This window comes from Urocitellus parryii, chromosome 13 (genome assembly GCF_045843805.1).
Source record: "Urocitellus parryii isolate mUroPar1 chromosome 13, mUroPar1.hap1, whole genome shotgun sequence".
NCBI classification, from domain to species: domain Eukaryota; kingdom Metazoa; phylum Chordata; class Mammalia; order Rodentia; family Sciuridae; genus Urocitellus; species Urocitellus parryii.
In genome coordinates this window covers 62718337-62732093 of record NC_135543.1, presented here as the reverse complement: position 1 = coordinate 62732093, position 13757 = coordinate 62718337, and the positions used below count along the sequence as shown (strand labels likewise).

The window sequence follows — 13757 nt, the reverse complement described above, 5'->3', positions numbered from 1 at the left end:
ATATAGTCACTGGTTTCTCTCACACCATTATTTTTAACTTAAAAGGAAAAAAAAATCATGTTTTAAAATTAAACTTGATGATGGGGGACTACATCATTATTTGACATGTACAAACTGCCAAGACCTGCCAAGCCACATCACTGGACTTTCAGGATCATGCAAAGATAAGGGATTCCTGCACTTTGCAAGTTAGACCAGCATAAATAACGCCCTAGAAGATTCCAGGGGAAATCTCCTCTCCTTCTTAACCAAAGTTATAGGCCATGTCTTAACCCGGACTGTGGCTGTGTCTCTCCCTCCACCCCTTCTGCCACCCCTTACCTCAGAGGCCCCTGGCCGTGGCACCGAGCTGCCTGAAGGCCACAGGCACCCTTCCTGGAGGTGGGAGGGGAGAGAAGCAAGGAACAAGAAACAGAAGAGAACCATTAGTCTCACCCCAGTGGCAGCAGCACCCAACAACCTGAAACACAACTTACTGAAAGGGGGTGCCCTGGCCCCTTGGACGGTGGTCAACCTGTCTAGAACTGGAATAAGAAAGAACTGGTCCTTCATACCCCTCACACCCAAATGGAGGGCTGGGACTATAGGAAGAGTTACCTAACCTACCTGGCCACAGTGGACGTGGAGCAGATTTGAAGTCTATTACTGAATCTCTACACTCATGTGCTTCAGAATGACCATGAACCCTGTTCAGCCGCTGCCTGGAATTGGGGAGTGTGGGTTAACTACGCAGGCGGAGGCTGCCCCAGCCCGTATGCCCACATGCTGGGGCACTCAGCACAAAACCCGTTCCCAAAGCCTGAGTGCTCCTCGAATGTCCCCGGTGATTTTATTTCCCACAGGTATATTCACAGGTATAAATGAACATCTAGTTGTTTCATGTATTTCCTTCAAAAGTGTTTGGTGAGGCTGACGAGCAGCAAGCGAGAGTCACTTCGAACACCATGAACATTCTCTCACAGAGTCCTTGGGCCCAGGTTTTGGGTACTTGGAGGGCCAGCCGGGCTCTCAGCTACAGCCCTAAGCTGCCTGTTACTGCTACAGAAGCCTGTATTTTTGGATTCCCAGGAATATGTATATTTGACCTTTAGAGATCACTCAGTCTCCCCAGAGCCCAAAAATGTCCCTAAGTAAAGACCTCCACAGTCAAACGCCCCAGCCCCTCAGACGCAAGGCCACGCTGTTCTTTTCTGTGGCCAGCGTCCGTTCTAGTATAAATACCTCCTCCTTGCTAAACAGGGTGTTTGTCCAACACACACAACCGTTCCTAAGATACTCCAGGCCATTCGGAATCAGCAGCAAAAATACAAACCAACCCAGCTGTGTTTAGAGGAAGCGTGGGCTTAAGGGTCTGACTATAGAGTTACGTAATGGACCATGACAGCTCTGGCGTGGTGACAGGTGAGGGACCAAACTTGAATCAAGTGGCGACCTTGCAGTGAAGTGGCCGGCGCCAGCCCTCAGCTCCTGCTCCCCCACCCCACCCCTGTCAAAGACGGCACTGGATTCCAGATGGCGGTGGTGACTCTGGTGCTGAAAACAGCTCGCAGAGTCCTCCTGAAGTGTCTGGGGCTCCCACTGCCAACCTGCCTATCGGCCACTGTCACTGCTCCTCCCAGAGCTCTTCTTTTCCAGGGACCTCAGTGTTGTACTCTAACGGACCAGTCAATAGCACACAGGGCAGAGTGAAGCCTGGTGCCCTCTGATGGCCAGAAACAAGGCCACCAGGAGTCCCCAAAATCGAGGCTTCTGTTGTCTCAAAATGACAGTCCTCATCTCCAGTGGCTTCATCGCCCTAGACATTGGCAGAACCAGCAAAGGCCCACAAGGGCTCCAGGTCACCAGGGCGCTGGCTTGCGCTGAGCCCCCTGGCACGAGCTCCCTCCCCCGTCCCACTGTTCCAGAGCAAGCTCCCTGGTCGCCTCACCTGCACTCTGCTGCCACTGCGGAGCCTGGGGGCCCTGTCGAGGCCTCCCTCTCACTAGCATTGCCCCGGCCCTCCCCATAGCCACCAGGCCTGGGGCTCCCAAGTCTCCTGTCTGCGGAGTTCGCTGACTCCTCCCCAAGCCCTTGCTCTGCCGTGTGGCCAGCCCTCAGCCCGGAAGCCAGTCCTGTGTTCACCTCCAGAGAGCTCTCCTTCTCTGCCCCCAGCCAGGGCCCCAATGGCCACAGGGATCCCAGGGCTGCCTCCTTTGTCCCTCCAGGGGGAGGCCCAGCCTGCTTCTCTTCCTGTCTCTGCAGCTGCCACAGTTTCCCTGTCAGTGACGACCTTCCTTCTCTTTAGGAAACTCACAGTCCCCAGAACTGGCAGCTGTTGTGTCTTGTCATGCTTGCTTCATCTTTTCCTCTAAATGTGAACTTAAAAAAATTACACAGACATGTGCATGTTTTTCCTTACAACGGCCATCATAGGTGAGCCAATCCACAGGGACTCGTCCTGCCCTGGGGTCTTCTGGAAGAAGCTCTGGGAGCAACTTTTAAAAAGCAGGAGCCCTGTGCTTGATGCATGGTAATGTGCAATGAATTTAAATTGCTACACAAGCAACCAATTCCTTCTTAAACTTGGCGAAAGCCTGCTCTCTCCCGGGAGAGCCTCAGCAGAATATTTGGTGTGTGAGCCCGTCCCACCGTGGGCCCCTCTTCCCACACTGCACTCAGGGCCTGGCTCTGCGGCTCGCAGGAGAGGCTCTGGCCAGCTATGGGGAAACCACCAGAGCCCTCACTTGTCACCTGGTCCCTCAGAGTTCCTGAGACTAGAAGAGGGGTGCAAGGGGCCGGCGTGGCTGTGGCCTGCCATCTCCCAGCCATGTCTCATGATGTACCTCCCCACGACTGCTTTGACCAGGCCACCATGGCCAGGTAGGGAGAGGGCCAGGGCACACACGTGTCCCACACATGCCAGTATCAGTGTCCCGTCTGCTCCTGTTGCTCAAAGCAAGTGCACAGCTCTTCCCTACTTGCTAGCTTGGGAGAAAACAAGTGTCCTGCCCTGAGGTCCCTAAAGCCAGAGAGCAGATCCTGGAGCAGGAGGAGGGGGACCAACGGGGAAGAGGCATTCAGGCCCCACTTCTCCGAAATGTCACTGCATGTCTGCGGGCAGGGGTGACCTGGTGGGCGGAACTCCTCCTGCCTAGCTCTTGTTTTTTCAGGAATAATACAAAAGTGACATTAAATCTCCATGGGAGGAAGTGCCTCCATCATCCCATCCCCCTAATACTTAAGCAATTTTCTGATTTCGAACACTTTCCCAGCTGGAAGCTGAGCAGGAGCATCTTCGGCTCCGGCCATGTCTTCCTCTGCAGCAGGCCCAGGCGCCACCCTCCACCAGCGCTGTCCCCAGCAAGATCGAAAAAAACGACGGCATCGCTTCTATTTTAGCAACTACATAACTTAGAATTTACTTAACTGCTTGCTGACAACGGCCCTCTGCCTGTTCACTTGCTCTTGCAGAACTCCTTCCCAGCCCTTTCACCCTGCGGCACAGACACCTGCCGTGGGGACCACAATGGGCCGACAGTCAGAGAAGCTGTCACTCCACTCCTGGGCCCAATGCCACTGGGCACAGAACCCAGACCTGAGAGCGACCAGAGCTGGATCCCCCCCACCCTGATAGTCACCTGGTGCTCACTCCAGTCTCTGGTCACTCCCTCACAGTGGTCACATGCTCCATGGGCAAAGTCACCCTAGGGTGGTTGGTGGATCTGCAGGTTGTGCTCACCCTTTGTGTGGGGAGAACCTCCCTCTGAATGGTCAAGGAGTGACCTGGCGCTGTGCCCCGTGTCCCGAGGGCCTCTCACCAGTTGAGAAACCGAGGATTGCTGGATGCGACCATGTGGTCCCCTTGTCCAGTCACCTTGGTTTCTTCACCTCCAAATGCCAGGGAGAAGGGCTTCCCCCGACAGCTGGCACCTGCTGGAATGGCCGCACTCCTTGGCACTCCTCGGGGAGCCAGCAGGGATCTGAAGGAGGAAGGTGGGCGCTCTGGCTGGGCTGCGAGGCTCCCCTCCCGTCGCTGCCCCACAGTAGCTTGAGGAGTTCACAGAATGCGACAAGAACGGAATGTCACCACGCATCTTACAGAGGTTTCAATGCCTCCCCTCTTGCAGGATCATTCCTCATAGGACACCCACCAAGGAAGGGAAGCAGGACACTCTGTTCCAGTGCTACTTCCTTACACCACTACTAGGGACGTCCTTGCCGAGGACCTGGATCCCTCACAAGGCGGCACCTGAGACCAGGTCACTCGCAAGCCCGCCAGGTGTTCCTGCTGCACCTCCCTTGGGGTGGGGGTCAGTTGAGAGACAGTCAGGTGTCTCTACAACTCCCAAGGCTCCTGCTGGCACCCTGACCCCTCATTCCACTTCAGGAAGCATTCCAGAATGTGAGTGGGTCGGAGGGATCCTCCTCCTCTGGGACCACTTTGAATCAACTCTGGTCTGTTTGCTAAGGGGCACTATACTCAAATGGCTCACGTCTTACACAGTCTCTGCACTGGCTCCTTGAGCTGTGCATCGTGTGTCTGGGCAGGACACCTGCTCCAGGAAGCTCACAAGAGGGCACCCCGTCCTGGGGCAGGGGGCTCCAGCGGAGGGAGCCAGCCTCAGGATGCCGCAGTGCCCTACAAGCAAGCACGTTCCTGATTCTCTAATATTCCCCCTGGAACAAAGCCATTAACAGACAAGGTAACCACCAGTTGTCGGAGGGCAATTTCACATTATCCAGACAGGTGATAACAATGGTGGGTCCAGGTGTGGAGGGGGCATGGGAAGCCAGACTCCTGGCCCTGAGTTTCCTGTCCGTGAGCTCTTGGCTTCTCCAAGCCTCGGTTTCCTTATTTGTGGAAGGAGCCTTTCAAGAGGCTCAAACACCATATATGACAATCCCTGCACGAGCGCCTTGGTGTGATACTCAGTAAATGGCTGCTGTGCCCATCGCAGGCGGTGGTTACCAGCTGTTTTTATGCACAATTACAGGGGATGGTTTCCTGTTCTCTCTCTGAAGACATGCCTTTTAAAATAGCAAGTTCCTTAAATTATTCTTATTATTTTCAAATATTCCAAAGGTGGTGTTTTGAACAGGAAGGTGGGGAGAGGGCCGCTCGCTGCTCCCTCTAGAGCTCTCCAGGAGCTAGCTCCTCCTCGGGCAGGGAGCTAGCCACACCCGGCCCCAGCAACGGCTCTTCAGGCTCTTCTCCTCAAGGCTGCCCACCGAGACTCCTGGATGCCAAATCCCCGGACACCACAGAACAAAAGCCAGCAGCTGCAGGAGGACGTCTGAGCTCTGGACACCTTGGTCCAGCCTGGCAAGTAGCTGCCCCAGAGGAAGTTGCCACAATTGTAAACCTCGGCAGTGGACAGGGGGAAATACAGTGATTTTATAGCATTCAAGTCTGTGATGAGCTTTGATTTTCCCCTGGATGCTCTTCCGCAATGATATCTTCATTATGAGACCACACTCAGGCTTGACCGTCTCGGAGGAAGATGAGAATATTTTTCTTCTAGGCATGCTATGGGCAAAGCCCAGATGGCAGTGGACATGCCAAGGGAGAGGCTTTCCAGTGACAGTGTCCCAGCCTACATCCACAGAAGGCACAAGGACATGTGTCTGTGACACAGAGAGACAGTGACAGTACCTTTATATGGGATATAGGTCCCATACACTACTACAAAACATACACACTATCTACAACCATGCATGTGTGTGTGTGTGTGTGTGTGTGTGTGTGTGTGCATCTCTGTCTTCTATGCTAAACACACATGGAATCATGAAGTCCAGAGCTCTGGCCCCTCTGGCTTGACTCTAGAACTTGCCTCAGTGAGCAGCCCTGGGGAGCACAGACATGAGCACTCAAGTCCTGGACCACTTCAAAGCCTGGCTGTTCATCAAAAGGCTTGACTATGGCTTAGGTCTGTAATCTCAGTGACTCTGGAGGCTGAGGCAGGAGGATCTCAAGTTTGAGGCCAGCCTTGCAACTCAGTGAGACCCTATCTCAAGCAAAACAAAAACAGCTAGAGATGTAGTTCGAAGGTAGAATACCCCTGGGTTCGTAAGAAGGAGGAGGAGGGGAGAAGGAGAACAGAAAGAAAGGCTCTCCTGAGTGAGCATAATTTCTCCCTGCATCTGTGGAAAGAGGCCCAGGGCAGCCTCAGATGATGAGGCTGAAGATGTGAGTTCAACACATCTTTACACTGGAGGAGCCGGGTCCTTATTTCCTTCCTTCTGGATGGCCCACGAGCAGCCATTCCAATAGGGAAACCCCCCACTAAACAGCCACATAAAGAGAAAAAAGCCCCCGATCTTGCAAAGGATCATCTTCATTACACCTTAATCGAGACGTGTCATTTCCAGATCTGGAGTACAATGGCTGATTTGTTTTCACTTGACATATTTTGGGGGTGGCAGGAGGGAAGTACTACCAATGTGATGCTATTTGGAGGTGGAGTCTTTGGGAGGTGATTAGGATGGGAGGGTTGGGGTCCCCATGGGTGGGCCTAGTGGCCTGTCAAGAAGAGGCCAGAGAGCTGGCAAGCCATCCCCACCACTGAGGATGCAGGAGAAGTCCACAGTCTGCCATCTGGGGGCATCCCCAGGACCCAGACAGGCTGCACTGTGACCTCTGACCTCCAGCCTGCAGAGCTGCAGGAAATACATGTCTACTCTTCAAAGCCAACCCTTCCATGGTGCTTGGTCTCAGACTCCAGGCTAAGGTAGAATTTTAGTTTTAGCTCTTAGGGTTACATTTTTATCCATTTTGAGTCAATTTTTATGTGTGCTCAAAGGCGTCAACATCATTCTCTGGCATGTGGATACCCAGGCTCCCTAGCACCAGTTCTGAAAAGCCCGCCCTTTCCCCACTGAGTGACCTTGGCACCCGTCTCAAAAAACCACTTGACCATGTATGTGAGCTTCTACTCTATTCTACTGACCCATGCCTGTCTTTATATCAGGACCAACTACAGCTCTGTAGCACGATTTTAAACCAGGAATTGTAAGACCTCCAATTTTTTTCTTTTTCAGAATTATTTTGATTATTCAGGGTTTGGAGATAACATATGAATTTTAGAGTAGATTTTTTTATTCCTTCAAAAAGCATCATTGGGCTGTAGACTGCTTTGGGTAATACTGACATCTTAACAATATTAAGATCCAATGTAGCCAGGTGCAGTGGCACACACCTGTGATCCCAGAGGCTCGGGAGGCTGAGGTAGGAGGATTGCAAGTTTAAAGCCAGCCTCAGCAATGGCAAGGTGCCACCAACTCAGGGAGACCCTGTCCCTGGGGAAGTGGCTCAGTGGTTGAGAGCCCCTGAGTTCAAACCCTGGTTACCCCTCACCCCCCAGAAAAGGTCCAATCCACAGCCAGGTGCAGCGGTCCACACCTGTACACCCAGCTACTTAGGAGGTGGAGGTAGAAGGATGACAAGTTCAAATCCAGTCCAGGCAACTTAGGAAGACCCTGTTTCAAAACTAAAACACCAATAACAACACCACCACCAAGAAAAAGGCTGGAGATGTGGCTCAGTGGTAGAACATCCCTGGGCTTAACTGACAGTACCACCATCCAAAAGAGAGATCCAATCCATGAATATGGGACGTTTTCTCATTTATCTGTGTCTTTTTTATTTCATTCAGTTTATAGTTTGCAGTGTACAAGTCTTTAGTCCCCTCTATTAATTTTATTTCTAAGCATTTTAAAAAATTTTTTGTTTATTGCCTTTTGTGGTGCTGGGATTAAATCCAGGACCTCATGCATGCTAGACAAGCACTCTATTATGGAGCTACTTCCCCAGTCCACATTTTAATATTTCTGATGGTATTGCAAATTGAATTATTTTCTTAATTTACTTATTAGAGATTGTTCATTGTTAATATAAAGAAATGCACTTGCATACATTGATTTTGTATCCTACTACTTGGTTGAATTCATTTATTATCTGTGTGTGTGTGTGTGTGTGTTGGTGTGCCTGTGTGTGTTCAGATTTTCTACACATAAGACTAGGCCATCTACTAAAAGAGATATTATTCTTCCTTTTCATTTAGAATACCTTTACTTTATTATTTTTTCTAACTGCCCTGGCTAGGACTTTTTTTTTTTTTGGTACCAGGGATTTAACTCAGGGGCACTCAACCACTGAGCTACCTCCCCAGTCCTATTTTGTATTTTATTTAGAGACAGGGTCTCGCTGAGTTGCTTAGCACCTAGCTTTTGCTGAGGCTGGCTTTGAACTCTTGATCCTCCTGCCTCAGCCTCCCAACCTGCTGGGATTACAGGTGTGTGCCACAGTGCCCAGCCCCTGGCTAGGATTTCTAATAAATGTTATGTTTAAAAGTGGTGAAAGCAGGCAGCCTTGTTTTTTTCCTAATCATAGAGCAAAAGTTTTCAGCCTTTTACTACCAAGTATGATGTGAGCTTGGTTTTTTCATAGATGGACCTGATGATGTTGGGTTAATTTCCTTCTATCCAACTTTGTGTGTTTTTATCATGAAAGACTGTTGAATTTTGTCAAATACTTCTGTATTAGAAGAGAGGGGAGAGAGAGAGAGACAGAGGACCATGAGTTTTCCTCCCCTTCTTTCTGTTAATGTGCTATATAACATTAATTGGTTTTTGTATGTTGAACCATCCTTGCATTCCAGAGATAAATCCTACTTTTCTACCCCCAGTACTGGTGATGGAACCCAAGGCCTTGTGCGTGCTAGGCAAGCACTCTACTATTAAGTTACATTCCAAACACTTTAAAAATAAAAATTTTTAAGAAGTTTGAGACAGGGTCTCATTAAATGCCCAGGCTGACCTCATATTTGTGATCCTCTTGCCTTAGCCTCCCAAGTATCTGGGATCACAAAAGACAAGCACACCATATGTGGCTTAAATACTACCTTTAATGTGTTACTGAATCTCATTTGCTAGTATTTCATTGATGATTTATGCATCAATAATCAAGGGATACAGGTTTATGGTTTTCTTTGTGTGACTATGTGTCTTCATCTGACTTTCTTGGCCTCACAGAATGAGTTAGGAAGGGTCTGAAAGGAATGGTGTCAATTCTTTAATTGTCTGGTAGAATTCACCAGTGAAGCCGATTAGTCCAGGGCTTTCCTTTATTGAGAGGCCTTTGATTACTGTTCAATCTCCTTACTAGTTAAAAATCTATTCAGATCTCCTATGTCTTCATGAGCAGTTTGGCATGGTGTTTCTAGGAACTCATCCATTTCACTGCAGTATCCTTCATTTGCATACAGTGGTTCATGGTCTTCTCCTGTAATCCTCTTCATTTCTGTATCTCCTGGGACACTTTTCACCCAAGTGTACCATGTTTTATACAAGAGGAGAGTGGCCTGTGGTCATGACATGGCATAGCCTCCTGCCTTAGGTCCATGTGCACTGTGACCATGAATGCGGCTATCCCCAGGCCCTGGACTTCCCTGGGCTCATGCTTTCAGAGATATGTTCCTTTCCATGTGCGGGGATGACACGAGTCATTGGATCTGGGATCTGGAAACACTGTGGAGAATGCCTGCGACGGTACTTTATCAAACTGTGTTTTTTAGTCTCTTAGAAAACTGGAAAATCAATTTTAGTGAGTCACAGCCAGTTTCCAAAACAATGGAACAGACTAGACACGATCTGTATACTCCATTTGAAGGTTTTATTTGGTGAAACATGGTTGTAAAATATATTTCTTACTATTCTTCATGGTCAAGACCAGTTTGAAATCCTCTGATCTAAACCACTTATCCCTCATTTTAGATGGAAGGGAACTGAGTTTTAAAGAAGGTCTACTACTTGCTGTAGGTGACAGGGACCGTTTGTGGCAAAGCAAGGCTGGCTTCCGGATGTTTGGGCTTCTATTCGAGGGCTCCTCCCACTGAGTCAATGAACCCCGGGGGGCCTCCTAGACTTGCAGATCTACCCCCCTTACTGCAGGGTAAGAATTTACCTTAAGAGGCAGAGCCCGCCTCTGGATGCCCAGCACACCTTCTCCCCTTCCACCCCTCCGCCAGCCAAATGCTTCCCTGGCTCTGTGCTTTCCAACTCTAGGTGGCGGTAACAGCTCAGGTGGAAAGCCAAGACCTCTAGCTGGCACCCGGCGCTCACAGACTCTTCCTTCCCGGGAATCCATCATCAGACTTCTTCCTGAGACTCAACGATTCCCTCCTAACTCTGCTCAATCTAGGGCACGTCCCTTTAGAGAAAAGACAAATCATCCAGGAAGCTCTTTGGGAAGAAAAGAAAGGGAATCCTTTCTATTTCTAGAATAATACAATAAAGCTTAGGGAGGAAAAGAAGCTACAAGGTGCCTCTGGCAGCGTGGTGGTGGTGGAGCAATTAGACCGCAAGAGAAGGCAGCTGGAAGTCGGGGGCTCAGAGCAGCAGGGAAAGGTGGGTCACACTGCCAGCCTAGAGCCAGGCAGCACCTGGTGCCGGTCCTCACCTGTTACCTTGAGAGAGGGAGACCAGGTACAGGGGTGAGTGCTTCACCCAGCAGCCACAGGACCGGCAGGGGATTCATTTGCAGCCAGGACCCAACCCTGTGGAGTCCCCCCAGCCAGGGCACCCAGAAACAGAATCACTGGGAGAAATTTGTATTTTGTTTTCAGAACAAAACCACACCAACTAAGTAAAAAAAATGAACTTTACCATTAGATTATAAACGCTAATGGCCTAGATATTTAAAAGGTTACTGTAAGTTTTTGTGTAAATTTTTTCTTAAATTTTATTTTAAAAAAATATTACATTGGCTTCTTTTTCTGCAGCACAAACCAAGATCAAATGAGTTACTCTGGGGTCTACCGGTGTCAGGACTTTGCTGGAATTGCTTTCAGCACATGTTCCTATGAGCATTTTCCTAATTGGGAAAGGGGCACAAGTGAGCTGGGGGTGTGGCTCGGCAGTAGAACACATGCTTAGCATGTGCAAGCCCTGGGTTTGATCCTCAGCACCACAAAAAAAAAAAAAAAAAAAAAATATATATATATATATATATATATATATATATATATATATATTTTAAAAAGCAATACATGCATGCATGTTCACCATGAAAGTTGTAGCTGCACAGCTGCACAGCCCAGGGACCCTTGGTCCACACCCTCTCCAAGAGCAGCATCGGTTTGCTGGGGGTCAATCCTTCTAGAGCATCAGTTTGTGACTTGGACATCCATTTTCCTGAGTCTTATTTAGCTTAGTACCAACGATGACACCCGGCTTCGTCACTCACATTGCCACATGACTTACCCTAACTGGACTGTGGGCAGTGCCAAAGCTCACATCTAGCCTCAGTGGACAAACAGGGAGAAGGAAGATCTGCCATCACATGGATATTTTTTTAAAGACCTTCAGGCTCTTGTGGAACTCCCCACAGTGCTCTGAGAGGAGGGACATCAGTAGACGTCGGCGCGCCTCACGTGGCTTTACAGACATGCGTGGCTGTTAACAAGTCTACCTGCTTCTGTTCCAATGAGAATCCGCTGGGCAATGGTGAAGGTCCAGCATTCTACCCACTTCCGCCTACCACCTTGGCCTCCCGTTCCTCCAGCTTGATGGAGACCTTCTCAATGTGCTGTCATGGTCATCTATCGCCTATGCTCGACCACACGCATGCCCTGGCTCAGGCCTGGAGAGAAACAGTGTGGCTGGCTGTCAGAGGCTGGTGCTGGGAGCGTCCAGCCAGGCACCGAGCTGCCCAGGCCGTCCACCTGGCACTCAGAAATGGAGAATGGTCCCTGGAGGTGGATAGCAGACACATCTGGTCTCAAGGTGTCACTGGAACCTGTCTCCCTAACGGGAAAACTGCCCTGCCCCCTCTTCACCCCGCAGACAGCACTCTTCTGTAGTCTAGGAAGTCACAAGTGGGGCTGTGACGACTGCATCGTTAAGTGGACCCGGAGTTCATGTATTTTAACTTTACTGACAATAATTAATTTCTATCCTTTTATAAATTCTTTTCTAAAGTCTGAAGCAGGTAAAAATGAGAAAAGGCACATTTCAGTCAGAGCAAGAGCAGAGGTGCGACCCTCCATTCTCTGTCCCCCTGGCTGGACTCCAGGACTTGGCCTGCAGGCCTCTCACACACCCATGGAGTGTCTGCTTAGGGAAGGGCACCCACTATATCCAACGACCCTGGGCAGGTCCCTCCCACAGCGAGTTCTGAGCCTAGCATGGCAGGTTCCTGAGCACAGAGGTGTTCTGGCCACTAGCCACACACCCACAACTGCCTCCCCTGGCCACCCCTGCTCCCAAGGCTGAGCTGCAGATGGCTGCAGAGCCCACTGCCACCTCTTCCCTCTCAGCCACAGGCTCTAACCACAGAGGTGGAAGGCTGTGGGGGCCACAGGTGACCGTGCCGGGCCAGGCGCAGGACACTCTGCATCCTATTGACCCGCCCTGTGTTTGCACCCCTAAACTAGGAAGAATGGTTTTCACTTCCACAAGAATGCTCTCCCCCATTTTTCTGGAAACCAGTGGTCTTTTCTATTTTAAGCTTTTACCCTGTGGCTGAGGCCTAGGTGCCACCGAGTATTTTCTTAAAAACATGACGATTACACTAGTGACAGTGACAGTCCCCCAGCTCTGAGGATCCACAGAGAGCAACAGGGTACAGCCACGGGCAAGCAGAGGCCACCGAGAAGCGGAGAAGATGCCAATTCCGATTTTTATGTCACATCTCCAACAATTTTTTAAAAAGTTGATTCTGGTTTTGTCAGAATTCTCTGGGGGGCAAAGGACACACACTGACCACATTCCAGGCCATTCTGCAGCTCCCGCAGGGGCCGTCCTTGGGTGTCTACCTGCCCCCTGCAGGGCACTTTGGATCTGAGGAACAAAAGTTTCTACATCAACAGAGGGAACAACCACAAAGTCCTGGTCCTCCTGTCCAACAGCCCGGGGGACAGAAGAAATGTCCTCCTTCCTCCTGTGGGCCTGGGTCTCCTACAGAATTGGCCTAAGGAAGGGTTTCCTCGGGGAGGCCCAGGGAGCTGGATTTTCACATCTGATTTAATTCCTGCAGAAGCTGATAAGGAAGAGATGCCAGGCATAATTGAAGAAATCGCTGGATTTTAGGTCAAAAATGGCTGAGAATCTATAACTGCATGCGTCCAAACTTAGTGAAAGTCCCTGCCCTTCTGCTCCTCAGTGGATGGCCAGCCACCTCTGCCCACGCGCTATCTCCCAGGGCCAGGTCTCTCAGGCCCTGACGCACGCAGGGCTGCCTCAGAAAGGACTGGAGATGCAGATCACGAACCCGCTCGCTGTGGTTGGCCTCACTGAAGCTTTTACTTTTCTTGCAATTTCATTTGAGCCTAGGTGGCTATTTTTCATTTTCACTCAGAAATGGGTGCTTCAACCAAATTCAGGGCCAGGATCCACTATCCTCAGGTTTCCCTGGAACACATGTGTAAGAGACGCTGGGAGTGAAGGCCGAGTGGCCCTGGGGGACACAGATGCCCTCTCTGTTCCTTCCTTTCACACATGGATAGAGACACAATGAAGGGACCAGGGCAGGAGGTGCCCGTCAAGAAAGCAGGGGCTGTGAGTCCAGGGCAGAGTGTCTGCTCTGTGGCAACTGCGTGGTCCCTGTGGAGCCGAGCCATGCTGGGCACCCCTACAGGAAGGGCCCACAGAGAGCCGCTGACTCTCCCCAGCACCAAGGACCCTCAGGGCGACTGAGGTCTATTTTATCAACATTTCCTTTTGGTCAAAGTGGGAAGCCCATTAATGAGAAGGGGGTAGTGAGGTTTCTGCAACCAGTTTTA

General features: G+C 50.3%; 1 protein-coding gene across 9 annotated transcripts in view; it reads right to left on the bottom strand.

Moving 5' to 3' along the window:
- Positions 1-13757, bottom strand: part of Ldlrad4 (low density lipoprotein receptor class A domain containing 4) — a 381472-nt gene that overhangs the window by 16228 nt on the left and 351487 nt on the right. For 8 of the 9 annotated variants that reach the window (XM_026401980.2, XM_026401978.2, XM_077792397.1 and 5 more), the window contains one exon: positions 322-375. The exons of the other annotated variant lie outside the window; for it this stretch is intronic. In XM_026401980.2, the coding sequence (XP_026257765.1) occupies positions 322-375 (54 nt within the window). The remainder of the gene's footprint in view (positions 1-321; positions 376-13757) is intronic. 9 annotated transcript variants of the gene reach the window in all.